Below are 15,698 nucleotides of genomic sequence, written 5' to 3'. Positions count from 1 at the left end.
AGCTGATGTGTTAAAGTTGAACCGAATAAACCAATCGTTTAAAAACAAACAATACAAAGCGTCTGTATATAAGTATAACTGATACACCAAATGATAAATAAATAAAAATGTTGTAAAGGGGTATGCAAAACTAAGGTAATCTTTAGTTTCCCAACTGCTCTTATTCCCATTAACCAAAGACCAAGAAGAGCCGCCCAATTCTAATGATACAACAAACCGTTTACAAGTAAACGTATGAAACGAAGTTCAACTACACCTGATGGTTGATACGGTTAGGACAGAGTCAAGAGTAGTACCACCATTTTGCTTAATATCGATGCCTAGGACGCAAAGCGGAAAACGAATTCCCGCCTTGATCATGATGATGACTTCCTCTCCCTTTTCCTCTTCCTCCTCCTCTGCGGTCGCGGTCACCACCTTGTTGATGATGATGCTGATCACCATACCCTCGTGAGTTATTATGTTCGGACCCGCCTTGACCATGCCATTGTTGTTGTTGTTGTTGTTGTTGTTGATTATGATGATTACCAGAATACCCTCCTCCTCCTCTAGTGTCATGGTGACCTCCCCGTGATTGGCTCTGGTAAGGCTCTGATGGGAATCTCCCACTGGGTCCACGAGGTTGGTACCCACCTCGACTTTGGTAAGGAGGCGGCTGAGCATAACCTTGCACGCCAGGTGGAGCCATATAACCACCATGTTGGTAAGGAATTGGTGGAACATACTGCTGAGTATTGTAGCCGTAACCAGGAGGATGCTGAGCATGTACATCTGCTGGTGTCTGATATCCATGTCGGTCTGTTCCCATCTGTAAGCTGTTGGAGACAAGACGATGTGCTGCATCTCCCAGATGCCTCCCAGATACACTTCCAGGTGGGTTTTGCCTACAGAATTGAAAAAGAGAATAGCAATTTTGATATTCAACACTACCAATTCATACTATTTCAAACACAGGCCTTCTTTTTTACTTGGTTTGATTGATTTTATTACCTCCCCTGATTATTATGCATCCCATGATTATTATGCATCCCGTGATTATTATGATGCCCATGATTATTATGCATCCCATGATTATTATGCATCGGTCTCCTTCCATTTTCCTCGTGCCACAGAGCAGGTGGGGGTTTTAAGTCTCCTACGTCCACAATCTGAATAGACGAGAGAAAACAACCAACTTAAGCTACCAAATACCAATAAGATTTACCCACAGAGGTCACTCATAATAAGTTTCTTAGGCAATGAGCTAAAATAGTAAAAGTCCATAAAAGTCACAGATAAGACAAAATGTTATCATCTACCTTCTCAGGGAAGATGACACCAGGAGGAGGCCTGGTTATATGTTCATGTGCATCTGGAAGCCTGTAAATGCAACATCTGAGAAGCAATGAAAATAATAAATCAGTATCGCATGTTTAATCAATTTAAGCTTTGAACATCTTGAAATTAGGTCTGTGATCTCACATGACTTGGTTGGTCAAGATGTCCTCCATACCCTCCATTGGGGACCTGAATATTGGCGGGTGAGTCTCCCCTGAACACGGAGTCAAGTAGCCATTCATACCATCACTGCAAGTAGTTCTAAGAACATCAGGAAACCGACTTGGTATTGTTGGCCTTAGTGAGATATCCAACTGACCAACTTACTTCATACTCATCCATCATGAAGTCATAAAACATAAGAAAAAATGAGGTATGTTCTACAAACCTGAGCTCAGGTTTGATCTTAACCTTAAAGTCTACTCTCTCCCTGTCACTTAATTGCCGACAGTGGTTGTCAAGTGAAAAGATGAGTTCAGCCAGGCGATGAGACGTTGCTGTGAAAAGCATATCACACATCCTGCTGTTTCTACGCCTCTCTTCATCCTACAGATTAAAAAGAGAGCACTTTAAAATCCATCTTTTTGGAAGCACACATTTTGATGTGAAGGAAAGGCGTATAGGGCAGCTTACCGTCAATGTAAATTCCACTTCGGAAACAGCTTCTAGTAGGCGCTTTTCATCAATGAAAGGCAGCTTAGCAATTCCCTTTGATGAAAAAAAAAATGCGTTCAAAATATAGTGATTGTGTTTCCAATACATAAGGAAGCGATCAAGAAAAACAAAGTCTACCTGCCAGGAAAAACGCTTTCCATTCATGTCGACCTCAAAATCTAAAAAAGAACAATAGAAAGCAATGTAGATATAAGTTGTAACAAAAATGGATACTCAGGAAAAGATGGAATCTTTACAAGGAAAGGAAGCACTACCAGTTGGGTAAAAATCAATGATAGGAGAGGTGGGATCAGTCATCAAGGTCCGGTAGCGCTCTGGAAGTGCATGCGCACTGACCACCAAATGAAGTAACGATTATAGATATGCCATAGAGAGGAAACAATAATGTAGAAAAGATAGAGAAAAAGCATTGATGCCCAAGGTATACCTTGCTGCTGGGAACACCCCAAGAAGTTGATTGAAAGGCTTAAAAGGAGTTCCTAACTCAAACTTAATATCCAGCTCTCCCAAATCCCTCAGATCAGAAGCAAATGGTGCATAATGATAAGGATAAAACCTGTAACAGTAAAGTACAATTATATCAGGAGTGAAATCTATAACCTTTCACAGTCAATAAAGACCTACAATCTAACAAGCAAATATAGTGTCTAGTACAAAGATATAGATGTAACATAGTAAACTCTATCAGAACAAGGATAGATAGCAAAACCTAAAATACTAAGGCAAAAAAACATTTACTTTTCTTTCAAATAACGCCTGCGTTCTGTTTAGAAGGAAAGCATAAAGAAAACAAAAGACAACTCAACAAGCAAAAATTTCTGGCACTTCAAATGAAAATCTTAAAACATAAATGAAAATAAAATACATCAAAGAAAGCAATCCAAAACGGATCAGTAGGAGAAGTTGCTCAGGAAAAAAGAAATATTGAAGTGTAGGAACTCACCACTGCCATGAACAAACACCTTCCATGTAATAATGCATGACCCAACAAAGGCCTTCTGTATACTTCAAAACCTGTACAAAAGAATGTTTCACAAATTAGGACCTTTCCAGAAGTGGAACCAAATAAATTATATATCATTCTCAAACTTACAACATCCTTCCGCACTCTTTCCATTTCTTCAGGGGTTACTACTGAGAACTTCTCTTCATAATATCTTTCTCTCCATCCTGGTTCCCCTAGCTTCACCTATGCAAATGAAAACCATTTTCAGGAATGAAGGGAGACCCAAAGATTGACAGTCAAAGGGTAACTGGAAAGAAAAAGAAATTACTACTTTAACTATAAATCTAATTATAATTCATTAGAAAGAACCTTGTCCTCTTCAGTAGTATCCGAGTTGAAAGCATCTGATTTCTCACGAATTAACTCCTTGAGCTTTGTTTTTAGCTCTTCTTTGTTCTCGTGTTCCTGAAATAAGTAATTAAATTAATAATTGCTCACATATATCAGGTTCATCAACTCTCAACTAAACAGTGACAAAGGAGTTAAAATCACATGATGCCTCTACAGGAAAGGAATGCATACATCAGATTCGAGACTGTTCTCGACGTCAACAATAGCAGCACCAACACTGGATCCCGAAGATAAACGTCGAACTTTTGGATGTGGAGCAGACATGCCATCATTAGACTGAAATGGTGACGGAGTAGGAGCCGAAGCAAGTCGAGAACCACTAAATCGTGCAACTGGAACAAGAGAATCTGGTTGAACTGTCGGAGCTGCATCATCCATTCTTCTTGTTTGAGCTTTATCTCGCTTTACTCTTTCCGCTTGCCTCTGATATAAACAGAGCAAGATGATCCATCAATACAAGTCTTGTCGAGATACAAAAACAATTCTGAACCATGTAAATTTCTTTAAATGGATCAAGTTACAGAGTCATCACTTATGTGCAGAGGTTTCCAGCAGGTTTTATTGGTCAAGGGTTTCCAAATGACCACAACGTAGCAATAAATATACTTGCAAAGCAAACAAGATTCACATTCACTCTACGAAGCTTAACAATATACATGGAGCCCAATACAGTTGAAAATGCAATTATATATTATATAAAAAAACTCCGGGGAAGTATTAATATCTCTGCAAGCTCTAGTACTAAAACTTTATAACAATAATATATCATACAACCAAGTGGGAAAGGGAATTGTGTGCCACTCACATAATATCAGATATATTGATAGCAGATAATTAGCTACTCAGGTAATGTGCCTCACTATAAGGCCAAAAAGAAGTACGTTTTCTAACCTGATGTAACCTGGCTCTCTTCTGAAATATCTTATCTTCGTACGATCCAACAGCCTGAATAAACTGTTCCACCCTCTTTAAATTTGGCTGGAGGGGATAACATTAAAAGATGAAGTCAAAACCATGTCACCTAAGGGTAAATTGGAAAACGAATTATTTGAGTAAACTAGTCCACTATCAATGGAGAATAAGCACCTTGCACCCATCAGTTAAATAGCCGTCAAATGACCGAAATTCCTTCTTGTAAACAGCCATAAGCAAGTTGATAGCACCCTGGAGAAATGAAGAGTTACAGCAACGCTTTATCAAACAATAATTTAAAATGTGATGTAACGGAATTGACATATGCCTTAGACATTGAACCCACTACCACCAATTCTAAAGTATCTTTTCAAACTAAGGTATCCCTTGAAGGTTCTTTACACCAATAATTCAAAATGAAATCCAAATCCAGGCAACACAAACCTCTCGAATCTCCAATGTCGGCATATGTGGTAAGAAATCATTGCCCACAAAGAAACATATGAAGATAAAATCATCAACAATGCGCTCTAGATCAATCTCAAATGGAGGGTTGGGAATCCTCATTTCAAGCTCCAGGTATTCTCTAAGAACCCAAATATGGAGGAACTGACAAAAAGAAACAAAGACATTAGACTTGACAATAATATCAAACTTAAAGACTGTATCTCAAAAACCTGCTGATCGTGTTATGAACTTGGTCATGAATTTTTACCTGATATGGCTTTTTGACGAAATCACTTCCATCGCCTTTCTCATCAAATTCCCCTGCCCTTTTCTTTGCTTTTCCTTCACAATTTGCAGCCATATGGCCCATTTGACCACACAAGAAGCATTTATCCTGCTGTCCAGGAGTATAAACCACCTAAATCGTAGGATAAAATTTTAAAATTCAGCTTAGTTACCCAGGAAGAAAACAGAATTTGAAGATTTGAAAACAGAATTATTTCACGAGGAAATATAAAAGAGCCCTTAAACACATAATTGCATACAAAAACATGCGGAAGCGTAAATCAAAAACCTCTCGAAGAATTGAAAAATGAACTTCATGCGTCGCCAAGCCCAACATAATTAAGTCAGCATCCTGTTAAAGAAAGCAGGTCAATATGAGCCTCACTAGTTAATATAACACACTAGAAAGTGAAGGCCAAGCAAATGAATAAGTAATCAAGACCTCAGGATAGTTTTTGGTGCAAGTAGACATTAGAAAATGAAGAATCATACCAGTCCATACAAGCAATGCCGAGTGTTTGGATCAAAACCAGGAAGATTTCTTTGAAGCCGAATGTATGACATAATTTTATGCTCCCCTTCACCTGGAACATTTGCGTCCGAAAGGATAACCTATGCAGTTCAACGGTTAGGTGCAAAATTAGTCATAAATTGTGTGAAGAAGACTGAGAAAATGTCAAGAACTAATAGGGAAGCAACAACTATAAACATCACAAATACCTTAATATTTTTCCAACCAACATCATGATTAAGTCTAAGGTGCACATAATATTGCAGCGCTATAGACAGAACACCCATGAATTCAGTTCCAGGTGTAATAACATTAGAATCAAACACTTGAGAGTCCACTTTTGGAGGGAGTCTTCTACCCTCCCTCTCAAACTCCTCTCGCAGCCGTTCTTCTTCAGCAGCCTGTAACATTATTACAATGTCAACAGATTTCCATTGAAAAGGAAGGAGACTCGTTAACGGAAATAAAAGAAAGAAAAAAATAGGCACGTAAGGAAACGAATCAAGAACACAACAAACATCAGGAGCATGCCTAGATGAAAGTAAATAGCAAAAGAAAAACGAAGTTTGTCTGGCTGAGGAAACTACACAGTAGAAACCCAATGCCAGTATGGGGGGGATAAAAAAGAACATACAGCATCGGATGCATCTTTAGCAGATCTAAACCGTCTAGACCTCTGTTGATTCATTTTAGCTCTTGGAGCAACACCATCTAAGACCCAATCAAAACATACACAAAAGATTAAGAAGAGTATGCTTAAAGCTTAATACTTTATGTTGCCTGATAAAAAGAATACTTACCAATAGCCATATAGAGCAACTTCCTTGGCCGTACCATCACGAAAAGCCTATCAATGTAGTCAAACATACACTGAAACACCTCCTCAAAGGTAGTCGGAGATGGCTGCAATAAAAAAAAAACATAGACTTTAATAATTTCAAAACATCAGCACTCTCCTAAATCGATGCTACAGTTTTATGAGATGAAAAAAAGTATCAAATTTGAAAACCCTAATCCGTCTCAATAAATTAAAACAATGAAGAAGGAGAGAAGGAAACGTTACCCTATCTTCAGGGTGGAAGCAAGGATGGATAATCCCGTTCATGTCGAGATAGAGATTATCGTATTCGAGATTGTTAGGGTTAGGTTTACTAGTATCAACGGGTATCTTGATGCCTTCGATTTCAACAGGCTCTTCCTCGATAACATCCGCCACTAACAGCGGATACTTCTCAGCCAACCACCGGTAAAACGAAGGTACTCCCATCCTTCAACGATCTCGAAGATACGAATCTCCACAAAAGGATAACAAAACACAGAGAGACCTAAGCAGAGAGTATGAATGAATCAAACCAACGGTGTTTGCCGACGGCGGGTAAGGTCACTTGTGCATATTAATTGGATTTTTTCCTTTTCTGGAACAGAGCAAAACCGGATATTCGGGATTAGTCAAAAACTAATTGGGCCTTAACCGGAGAAAAAGAGCATATGATTTGGGGCTTTTATATTTCCTAAGAAAACTCAACTCAATAAGCCCAATAGCCCAATTATATTAGACACAGCAAAACAAAACAAAAAATATACTCCGTTGCCGGGACTCGAACCCGGGTCTCTCGGGTGAGAGCCGAGTATCCTGACCAGCTAGACTACAACGGATTTGTGACTAACAGCGTTGGTAAATCTTACTAATACGTTAATATAGGTTGACTACAATTAGTCCACACAAACTCGTGTACTTGATTTTTTTGGACAACAGACTCGTGTACTTGATTAAACTAGTCTCTTTCGGCTTTATGTCTTGTTCTTGTGGTCCACCTATTACGGCAGAAATTATGATTCTTGGATTGAAATATCATTTTATGTTAGATTATCTTTGTGAAATCAGTGGCATAATTAAATACATTTTTTCTAACAATCTACTTATCTACATTATTGTTTTTTTTTGTTGTTGTTGCATTTCTCTACATTATCTATATGTCTCATATACTCAGTGTCACTACTGAACAAAGTGGTTTTTACTAACGGAAAAGGCAAAAAAAAAACATTAATTTTGTTTTACAATTACAAAGGCAGGTCTCTTTGGGTTTGTGGAAACCGTAGGTGAACCAAGAACCTAATTAACTGAAAAACAAAATTTTGAATCAATGCTTCTCGGTTTTTAAACAAACAAGCTTTGAAAAATGAAACTAAAAATTCATAATCTAATCATTTATAAAGTAGTACATAAATGTTCAATAAGTAAAAAAATGCAACCTTGGTGAGAAAATATGTACGATTTGGTAGTTTGTGATTTAACTGGCCGTGAGAGATGCAGAGTTGGTCGTAACATTTGTCACAACATTGGTAGCTACAAACATAATGCAGATACTGTGTCATACACGCACATGTATACGAATACAAAAACCATACCCACCTATGATATATTCTTATAAGTCATAATGCTTATACTTTTGACAATATGTCTAATGCTTGGTGAGATTATCTCTTATAGTTTATCACATATACTCCCAATTTAGTATAAGCCGGTGTCTTTGCTTAAACGTGAGTTCGAGAGAATTAGACAGAACCCTGAGGTCAGGACTAATCTAAATGTACGACAAGATCTCGGTTTATCATAGATGTTGGTGAGATTTTTCTATCAATCGATCCAAATGTGTATAGTTTTGTTTAAAGTACAACAAAAACATTTTCTTTCTTTATATAATTAGCTTTTTGGGGAACAACAAAAAATTCACATAATCCCAAGACTTTCCATATAGTGGAATCCAAAAACGATGTCGTTACACTCTCCCTCCCTACTACGCTCCTCTCTTATATTATTAGAACGAAACAACTAAAAATCATCTCTGCAAAAAATAAAAAGGATCTTTCCTTTTCTCCTCTCTAATGGCCGCAACGGTCATTTTATTCCTTCACTTAACCTTCTTCTCCACCGTATTCTTCTCCAGATTCCACCACACCACCGCCGTCTCATCAGAGATACAAGCACTCACATCGTTCAAACTCTCACTCCACGACCCTCTAGGCGCTCTCGAATCATGGAACCAATCGTCTCCCTCAGCTCCATGCGACTGGCACGGCGTTTCCTGCTTCTCCGACCGTGTACGAGAGCTTCGTCTCCCTCGTCTCCGCCTTTCAGGCCACCTCAGTCCTCGACTCGGTGAGTTAACTCAGCTCCGTAAACTCAGTCTCCACTCAAACGACATAAACGGCGCCGTTCCTTCTTCTCTCTCCCGCTGCGTCTTCCTTAGAGCGCTTTACCTCCACTACAACTCCTTCTCCGGCGATTTCCCACCGGAGATATTGAATCTCAGGAACCTCCAAGTCCTCAACGCTGCTCACAACTCACTCACCGGAAACATCTCCGGCGTCACAGTCTCGAAGAGTCTCCGTTACGTAGATTTGTCTTCCAACGCAATCTCCGGCAAGATTCCGGCGAATTTCACGGCGAAATCATCTCTCCAGCTCATCAACCTCTCGTACAACCGTTTCTCCGGTGAGATCCCGGCGACATTGGGACAACTACGAGACCTAGAGTACCTATGGCTAGACTCAAACGAGTTACAAGGCACAATACCATCTGCATTATCAAACTGTTCGTCGCTTATTCACTTCAGCGTAACCGAGAACTCCCTCACCGGTTTAATCCCGGCGACTCTCGGGAAGATCCCAAACCTCCAGGTGATTTCATTATCGGAGAATTCATTAACCGGAACAGTACCGGCGAGTCTTGTATGTGGCTATTACGGTTACAATTCGTCCATGCGGATCATTCAATTAGGAGTTAATAACTTCACGGGGATAGCTAAGCCGCCGTCTTGCGTGAACCCTAATTTGGAGATCCTCGACGTTCACGAGAATCGCATTGATGGCGATTTTCCCGCGTGGTTGACTGATTTGACCTCTTTAATCGTTTTGGATTTATCTAGAAACGGTTTCTCCGGCGGTATTCCGGGTCAAATTGGGAGCTTCGCGGCGCTTCAGGAGCTGAGAGTAGCTAACAATTCGTTCGTTGGTGAAATCCCGACGAGTCTCGGAAACTGCAGATCGTTGCGTGTCGTTGATTTCGAAGGGAACAAGTTCTCGGGTCAGATTCCGGGGTTTTTTAGTCAGTTACGGAGCCTGACAACGCTCTCTCTCGGAAGAAACGGGTTCTCGGGTCGGATTACATCGGATCTTCTTACGTTACACGGACTCGAGACGTTGAGTCTCAACGAGAATCATCTCGCTGGAATCATACCGTCGGAGATAACGAAGCTAGCTAATCTTAGCGTTCTTAATCTCAGCTTCAATAGATTTTCCGGTGAAATTCCGGCCAATGTGGGTGACTTAAAGAGCTTGAGTGTTTTAAACCTAAGTGGATGCGGGTTAACGGATCGGATTCCGGTTAGTGTTAGCGGTTTAATGAAGCTTCGGGTTTTGGATTTAAGTAAACAGAGTATCTCCGGTCAGTTACCAGTCGAGCTCTTTGGTTTACCGGATCTTCAAGTGGTTGCTCTTGGAAACAACGAGTTCGACGGCGTCGTACCGGAAGGTTTCAGCAGCTTGGTTAGTCTTAAGTACTTAAATCTCAGTTCCAATTCATTTTCCGGACGTATCCCTTCCACCTATGGGTTTCTCAAATCATTACAAGTGCTTTCCCTGTCTCACAATCGGATCTCTGGTTCAATCCCGCCGGAGATTGGGAATTGCTCTCGTCTTGAGGTTCTTGAGCTCGGTTGGAACCGGTTAAAGGGTCACATTCCGGTTTACGTTTCTAAATTGTCTCGTTTGAGGAAGCTTGATTTGGGTCACAACAGTTTAACAGGGAGTGTTCCTGATCAGGTTTCTAAAGATTCGTCTCTAGAGTCTCTCCTGCTTAATTCGAATTCTCTATCGGGTCGAATACCTGAAACTTTATCAAGATTGGTGAACTTAACGGCGTTGGATCTTTCTTCCAACAGATTGAATTCCACTATACCATCAAGTCTTTCTCGACTTCAGTCTCTGAGCTACTTCAACGTATCAAGAAACAGCTTACAAGGGGAGATTCCAACAGCTCTAGCTGCGCGTTTTCCTAATCCGTCCGGCTTTGTTAATAACCCGAGGCTTTGCGGTAAACCGCTCGGTATAGAATGTCCAAAAATTCGGCGACGAAGAAGGAGAAAGCTAATCCTATTGGTGACACTAGCAGTGGCTGGAGCTTTGTTGTTGTTACTCTGTTGTTGTGGTTATGTGTTTAGTTTATGGAGATGGCGGAACAAACTAAGATTGGGTTTGACTCGGGACAAGAAAGGGACACCATCACGTACATCCAGGGCTAGTTCTGGTGGGACAAGAGGAGAAGACAACAATGGAGGACCTAAACTTGTTATGTTCAACAACAAGATCACACTAGCTGAAACTTTAGAAGCCACGAGACAGTTCGACGAAGAAAATGTATTGAGTCGAGGAAGGTACGGGTTGGTTTTCAAGGCGACGTTTAGAGACGGGATGGTACTGTCGGTTCGGAGACTCATGGACGGTGCTTCGATAACCGACGCAACGTTCCGTAATCAAGCAGAGGCTTTAGGTAGAGTGAAGCACAAGAACATTACGGTCTTGAGAGGATATTACTGCGGACCGCCTGATCTAAGACTTCTTGTTTACGACTACATGCCCAACGGAAACCTCTCCACGCTTTTGCAAGAAGCATCACACCAAGACGGACATGTCTTGAACTGGCCGATGCGTCATCTCATCGCTCTTGGAATCGCTAGAGGACTCTCCTTCTTGCATTCTTTAACAATCATTCACGGCGATCTAAAACCGCAAAACGTCCTCTTCGATGCAGATTTCGAAGCTCACTTGTCAGAGTTCGGTTTAGATAGATTGACTGCATTGACTCCCGCTGAAGAACCGTCAACTTCATCCACTCCGGTCGGGTCTTTAGGTTACATTGCACCCGAAGCATCGTTAACGGGGGAAGCAAGTAAAGAGAGCGACGTCTACAGCTTTGGGATCGTGTTGTTAGAGATCTTAACGGGGAAAAAAGCAGTGATGTTCACGGAGGATGAAGATATAGTGAAATGGGTGAAGAGACAGTTACAAAAGGGTCAGATCGTTGAGTTGCTGGAACCGGGTTTGTTGGAGCTTGACCCGGAAAGTTCGGAGTGGGAAGAGTTCTTGTTAGGGATCAAAGTTGGGCTGTTGTGTACCGGAGGAGACGTCGTTGATCGTCCGTCAATGGCTGATGTTGTGTTCATGCTTGAAGGGTGTAGAGTCGGTCCGGCGATTTCCTTGTCCGCCGATCCTAGTTCACCTACTTCTCCAGCCGCCACCGCCGCATCTTGAAGTCGTTTTATCTTTCTAATCATTTTATTTCTTTTTTCCTTTGTGGATAATTCATTTTCTTTTTAATGTTGACTTTTATTGATCCGTGACTTTTCTTGTGTTGTACTTGTCACGGGTACCACAATCTGATTTTAAGTGTCAAAGCTATTGAATTTTCCACGACGAATCAGTTCAATGTGAATGTGTCATCTCTTGTGTTACAATCGAACAGTTTTTTTCCCGGAATTCTCGTTCAATAAAAAAATCATGTTCCTGAAAATTATAACAATACAAAATTAGTAATAAGATATAGTATAATTTTGCCCATAAAAAAGATATAGTATGACCCTACGGCGCCGTTTGGTAAGCATTGCGTGTATTCTTCAGACAGCCTTCCGTGAATTGGTCAGTGGGTTAAGAGTAGATGTGGGGTTCTCTCCTTCTCAAGTCTCAACATTGTCTTCATTCTGTTTAGTTCCCGCGAAATACGTTTGGACAAGTGGGTGTGTGACACGTGGTTGTCTCTCCCTAGGGAGATGAAAGTAGCCGTTGCTTGGATTCTTGTGTTTGTGTTTGTGTTTGGGGAATAGTGAAGTTAAGCCGTCAGAGGACGAAAAGCTTTTTAAGCAGAGAGCCTAAGTTGTCTGGAACCAAGCCACGTCGGATTTTACACTGTTTATAGCCTGTGTACTTGTCTTTTCTTGGCTTTTTTTACTCATACTATTGCTTCTCTTTCAATTATTTAATTTCTAATGTTTGGTAGGTGTATATATCAATGGATAACTCCGCCTTATTATAGTCTTTGGATTCCTTTTATAAAATCCTAAGGAATAAACTTTAGGAAGTAGTATAAACCTTTGTCAAAAGAAAAAGAAAAGAAAAAGAAAAGAAAAAGAAAAAACAAGAAAAAAAACTTTATGTATTAAATCAAAGCCCATAAAAAAAACATTTAAATTTCCATGACATTTTCGAAAATACGTTGTTCATGAAGATAATTAAAACAAGAATGGTTGTCGTGAAGAAGGGATTGGTGTAATCAAGAAGGGAAGGAGAATAAATGCAAGGGAGTTGTAAGTTTGTGTGAGAGAGTTTAATGAATGTTGTTGCTGTGTGGACAACGACTCATCGGATTGTTAAATGTGTCATATCGCCCTCTCACTTTGCTGCTGTCTTTATAACGAGTCATGACTATTTTGACTGTGCTTGTGTGGTTGGCATGCTCTCTTGAACCCACAGCCATTATTTTACACACCAATACACCATAGTTATTTTCTTGTATGAAGCGCGAATGGTACGATACTTATTTACTGTGAAAACGGTCATTCCTTCAGTGCTGTGTTCATTTATTGAAAATAAAATCGAATATTCTACTTAGGTCATGTGAAGATTTCATGTAGCAGAGTTTATAAATCTCACACTCAGAACAACATATACCGATTATTAGAGTTATTGGATATTACATAATCATTGCTGATTAGTTTTCAGAGGGAAACTAACACATATTGTATATGTAAATCAGTAAATATATAGTAGTGATGCAAATGAAAAAATGAATGATTTTGGTACAACGTCAACTGATTTCACACAAGTTTGTTTCCAATAATATAACCGAACTCAGATGCACACAAAAAGGAGAAGCGAAACATTACATAAAACTTATCATATCAGAGATGATGATAATAATAATAAGTCTCCGCTGCTTTCACTCAGCCCTAGACTGACCAGCTCGAGATGAGAGGATGATACCAACAATGAGACCATACAGTGCAAGCGCTTCCGCAAAGATGAGAATCAGAATCATTCCCACAAAGAGCTTTGGTTGTTGCGCATTCGCTCTGCAAAAGATATAACATGCAATGAGATTAACAAAACAGATTCCTGAACTAATAAAGCATCAGGTGCAGCAGCGCCTGTGTTCTGTTGATACTACTATTAATTAACGGTAATGCTTCAAAGATTCAATCCAGGTACAGTTCTAAATTTGCAGATCAATAAAGAACTTTCTCTGGGATGAGTTTTGATATGAAACAAGTAACAAAAAGGTATTTCTAATCTTTGAATCAAGATTACAATCAAGAAGGAACTCTATCTTGGAGAAATGTTGAAGCACTCTCCTAACTCTGCTAGAGCCAAAAAGCTTTTCACTAACCAAATAGTCAAAATATGTTTCCTTTTCTCACTAAGTCTCTATTTCTAGTCTACAAGAGCTGTCTTACAAATTAAGTTTCATCAAAGAACTACAATTCCTAGCTACTGTAAACCACTGATCACTTATAAAAGAAAAATTGTATTCTGATCCTATTGAATGATGATGTAAAACAACAAACACCAAAAGCAAACACTGCCTAAGGGCTAAGTCTAAGAAACTTCTAAACAAATCAATCCATAAATTGCTGAAATCGAAGAGTTTTAAGATCAATGTAGAAGAGATCTGTTGTTGTTACCTAACACCAGCATCGCCAACAATACCAATAGCCATACCGGCGGATAGACCAGCAAGACCACAAGCAAGCCCAGAAGAGAGATGAGCATAGCCATCGAATAGGTAATAAGACTTGGCCTTAGGGTTAATCCCAGTACTGATGATGACGGCGATGATCAGACCATAGATACCTAACACACCAGCCATAACCACAGGAACAATCGATTTCATAACAAGTTCAGGTCTCATCACTCCCATCGACGCAACTCCGACCCCGCTCTTTGCCGTCCCGTACGCTGCTCCCATACCTGGAAAAAACAACATCAAATCGGATCGGATCGAAATCAAAAACCATGGGTGATTCATTCAATTGATGAGAAATTGACAAAGAGAGGGATCTGATTCTTTACAGGAGAAAACGAGAGCTGCGGCTGCGCCGAGGAATCCGAAGAAAGGAGCTGTTTCATCGCCACTGAAACCTGAAGCCATGGCTCTTCTTCGTTTGATGATTGTGTTGTGGCTCCGATGAGATCTCTTGACAAAATTATTGTTTTGTAAATTGTAGGAGAGAGAGAGAGAGAGAGAGAGAGAGAGAGAGAATTTTTTTTTACGGGAGTAAAACTATATATTAACTAACCGCTGTTAAAAAAAAAAAAATTGGTTTATCTTAATTTTGGGCCTTATGGTGATGCTATTAATACTAAATAGCTTTATTGGGCTAAGATGAGAGGCCCAATAAATAGTGACGATCAGGCGGTCTAAGATGGTATTTTTTGTCGCTGTGATGAAAACAAAAACTAGTTTAAAATAAATAATAATGAAAATAATAACCCAAAAAAGAAAGAAAAGAAAAAAAATCGGCTTGCAAAGAGTTGATACATGGAACTGAACATTGAGAATTTGAGAGTCATCATATGTGCGACGCTTGAATTCATAGTTTTCATGAATGAAAAATGTAATTGTCAACGGTTAGTCAATCATTGTAATATAAACATGTCTGTCTTTAATTAATAAATCTTTCGTGGCTTTCTTTGCTATATAATATATATGTTAAGCCATAAAACGAGTGCATCCCCTAAAACATACTATTTGGACAGATTCACTTCACATTTCACAAAACATACGATAACATAATACTTCCTCCGTTTGTAAATATAAGATGTTTTAGAGAAGTTTTTTTATTTCATAAAATAAGATTTTTCAAGTTTCTATGCAACTTTTAGATTAGTTTAGTATTTTATATTATGTAGTATTGTTTCTGATTGGTTGAACTTGTTAAAAGTAAAAACTTCTTAATCTGCGTACTTTACTTAAAACATCCTATATTTTGCAACGAAGAAAATATTATTTTGTATATATATGAAAATATAATATATTTATGCATCATATATATTATAGCTCATATCAATTAGAGTACAGGTAAAAAAAAAAGAGAAAAAGAAATGTGGGCGGCTTTTGAATTATGAATGTGACAGAATTGG

At 39.3% G+C, this 15,698-nt stretch overlaps 3 protein-coding genes and 1 non-coding gene across 4 annotated transcripts; 1 reads left to right on the top strand and 3 right to left on the bottom strand.

The window, feature by feature from the left end:
- Window positions 1–8: 8 nt before the first annotated feature.
- LOC104751439 (5'-3' exoribonuclease 3) lies at window positions 9–6,977 on the bottom strand. Its single transcript, XM_087493136.1, has 23 exons — window positions 6,568–6,977; window positions 6,305–6,407; window positions 6,139–6,215; window positions 5,714–5,905; window positions 5,486–5,605; window positions 5,283–5,345; window positions 4,977–5,126; window positions 4,706–4,870; window positions 4,436–4,513; window positions 4,241–4,327; window positions 3,521–3,772; window positions 3,308–3,403; window positions 3,086–3,181; window positions 2,936–3,006; window positions 2,420–2,548; window positions 2,247–2,323; window positions 2,110–2,150; window positions 1,951–2,025; window positions 1,706–1,863; window positions 1,462–1,566; window positions 1,299–1,374; window positions 991–1,148; window positions 9–884 (listed from the first exon to the last, which is right to left on the bottom strand). The coding sequence occupies exons 1-23, from the start codon at window positions 6,769–6,771 to the stop codon at window positions 308–310; spliced, it is 3,150 nt and encodes a 1,049-aa protein (XP_087349262.1). The 5' UTR covers window positions 6,772–6,977; the 3' UTR covers window positions 9–307.
- A 110-nt stretch (window positions 6,978–7,087) lies between these two features.
- TRNAE-CUC (transfer RNA glutamic acid (anticodon CUC)) lies at window positions 7,088–7,160 on the bottom strand. The gene has a single exon. It is a non-coding gene; the product is annotated as a tRNA-Glu (tRNA).
- Window positions 7,161–8,171: 1,011 nt separating this feature from the next.
- Window positions 8,172–11,991, top strand: LOC147925880 (uncharacterized). Its single transcript, XM_087493135.1, has one exon. The coding sequence runs from the start codon at window positions 8,391–8,393 to the stop codon at window positions 11,814–11,816; it is 3,426 nt and encodes a 1,141-aa protein (XP_087349261.1). The 5' UTR covers window positions 8,172–8,390; the 3' UTR covers window positions 11,817–11,991.
- A 1,311-nt stretch (window positions 11,992–13,302) lies between these two features.
- On the bottom strand, window positions 13,303–14,886 carry LOC104751437 (V-type proton ATPase subunit c2). The gene is made up of 3 exons (XM_010473375.3): window positions 14,628–14,886; window positions 14,240–14,525; window positions 13,303–13,630 (listed from the first exon to the last, which is right to left on the bottom strand). The coding sequence occupies exons 1-3, from the start codon at window positions 14,704–14,706 to the stop codon at window positions 13,498–13,500; spliced, it is 498 nt and encodes a 165-aa protein (XP_010471677.1). The 5' UTR covers window positions 14,707–14,886; the 3' UTR covers window positions 13,303–13,497.
- Between the last annotated feature and the right edge of the window lie 812 nt (window positions 14,887–15,698).

The sequence above is a fragment of the Camelina sativa genome, chromosome 16, assembly GCF_030686135.1.
Source record: "Camelina sativa cultivar CO46 ecotype springtype chromosome 16, ASM3068613v1".
NCBI classification, from domain to species: Eukaryota; Viridiplantae; Streptophyta; class Magnoliopsida; order Brassicales; family Brassicaceae; genus Camelina; species Camelina sativa.
The sequence above is the reverse complement of the archived record's forward strand: the minus strand, read 5'-3'. Positions and strand labels throughout refer to the sequence as shown.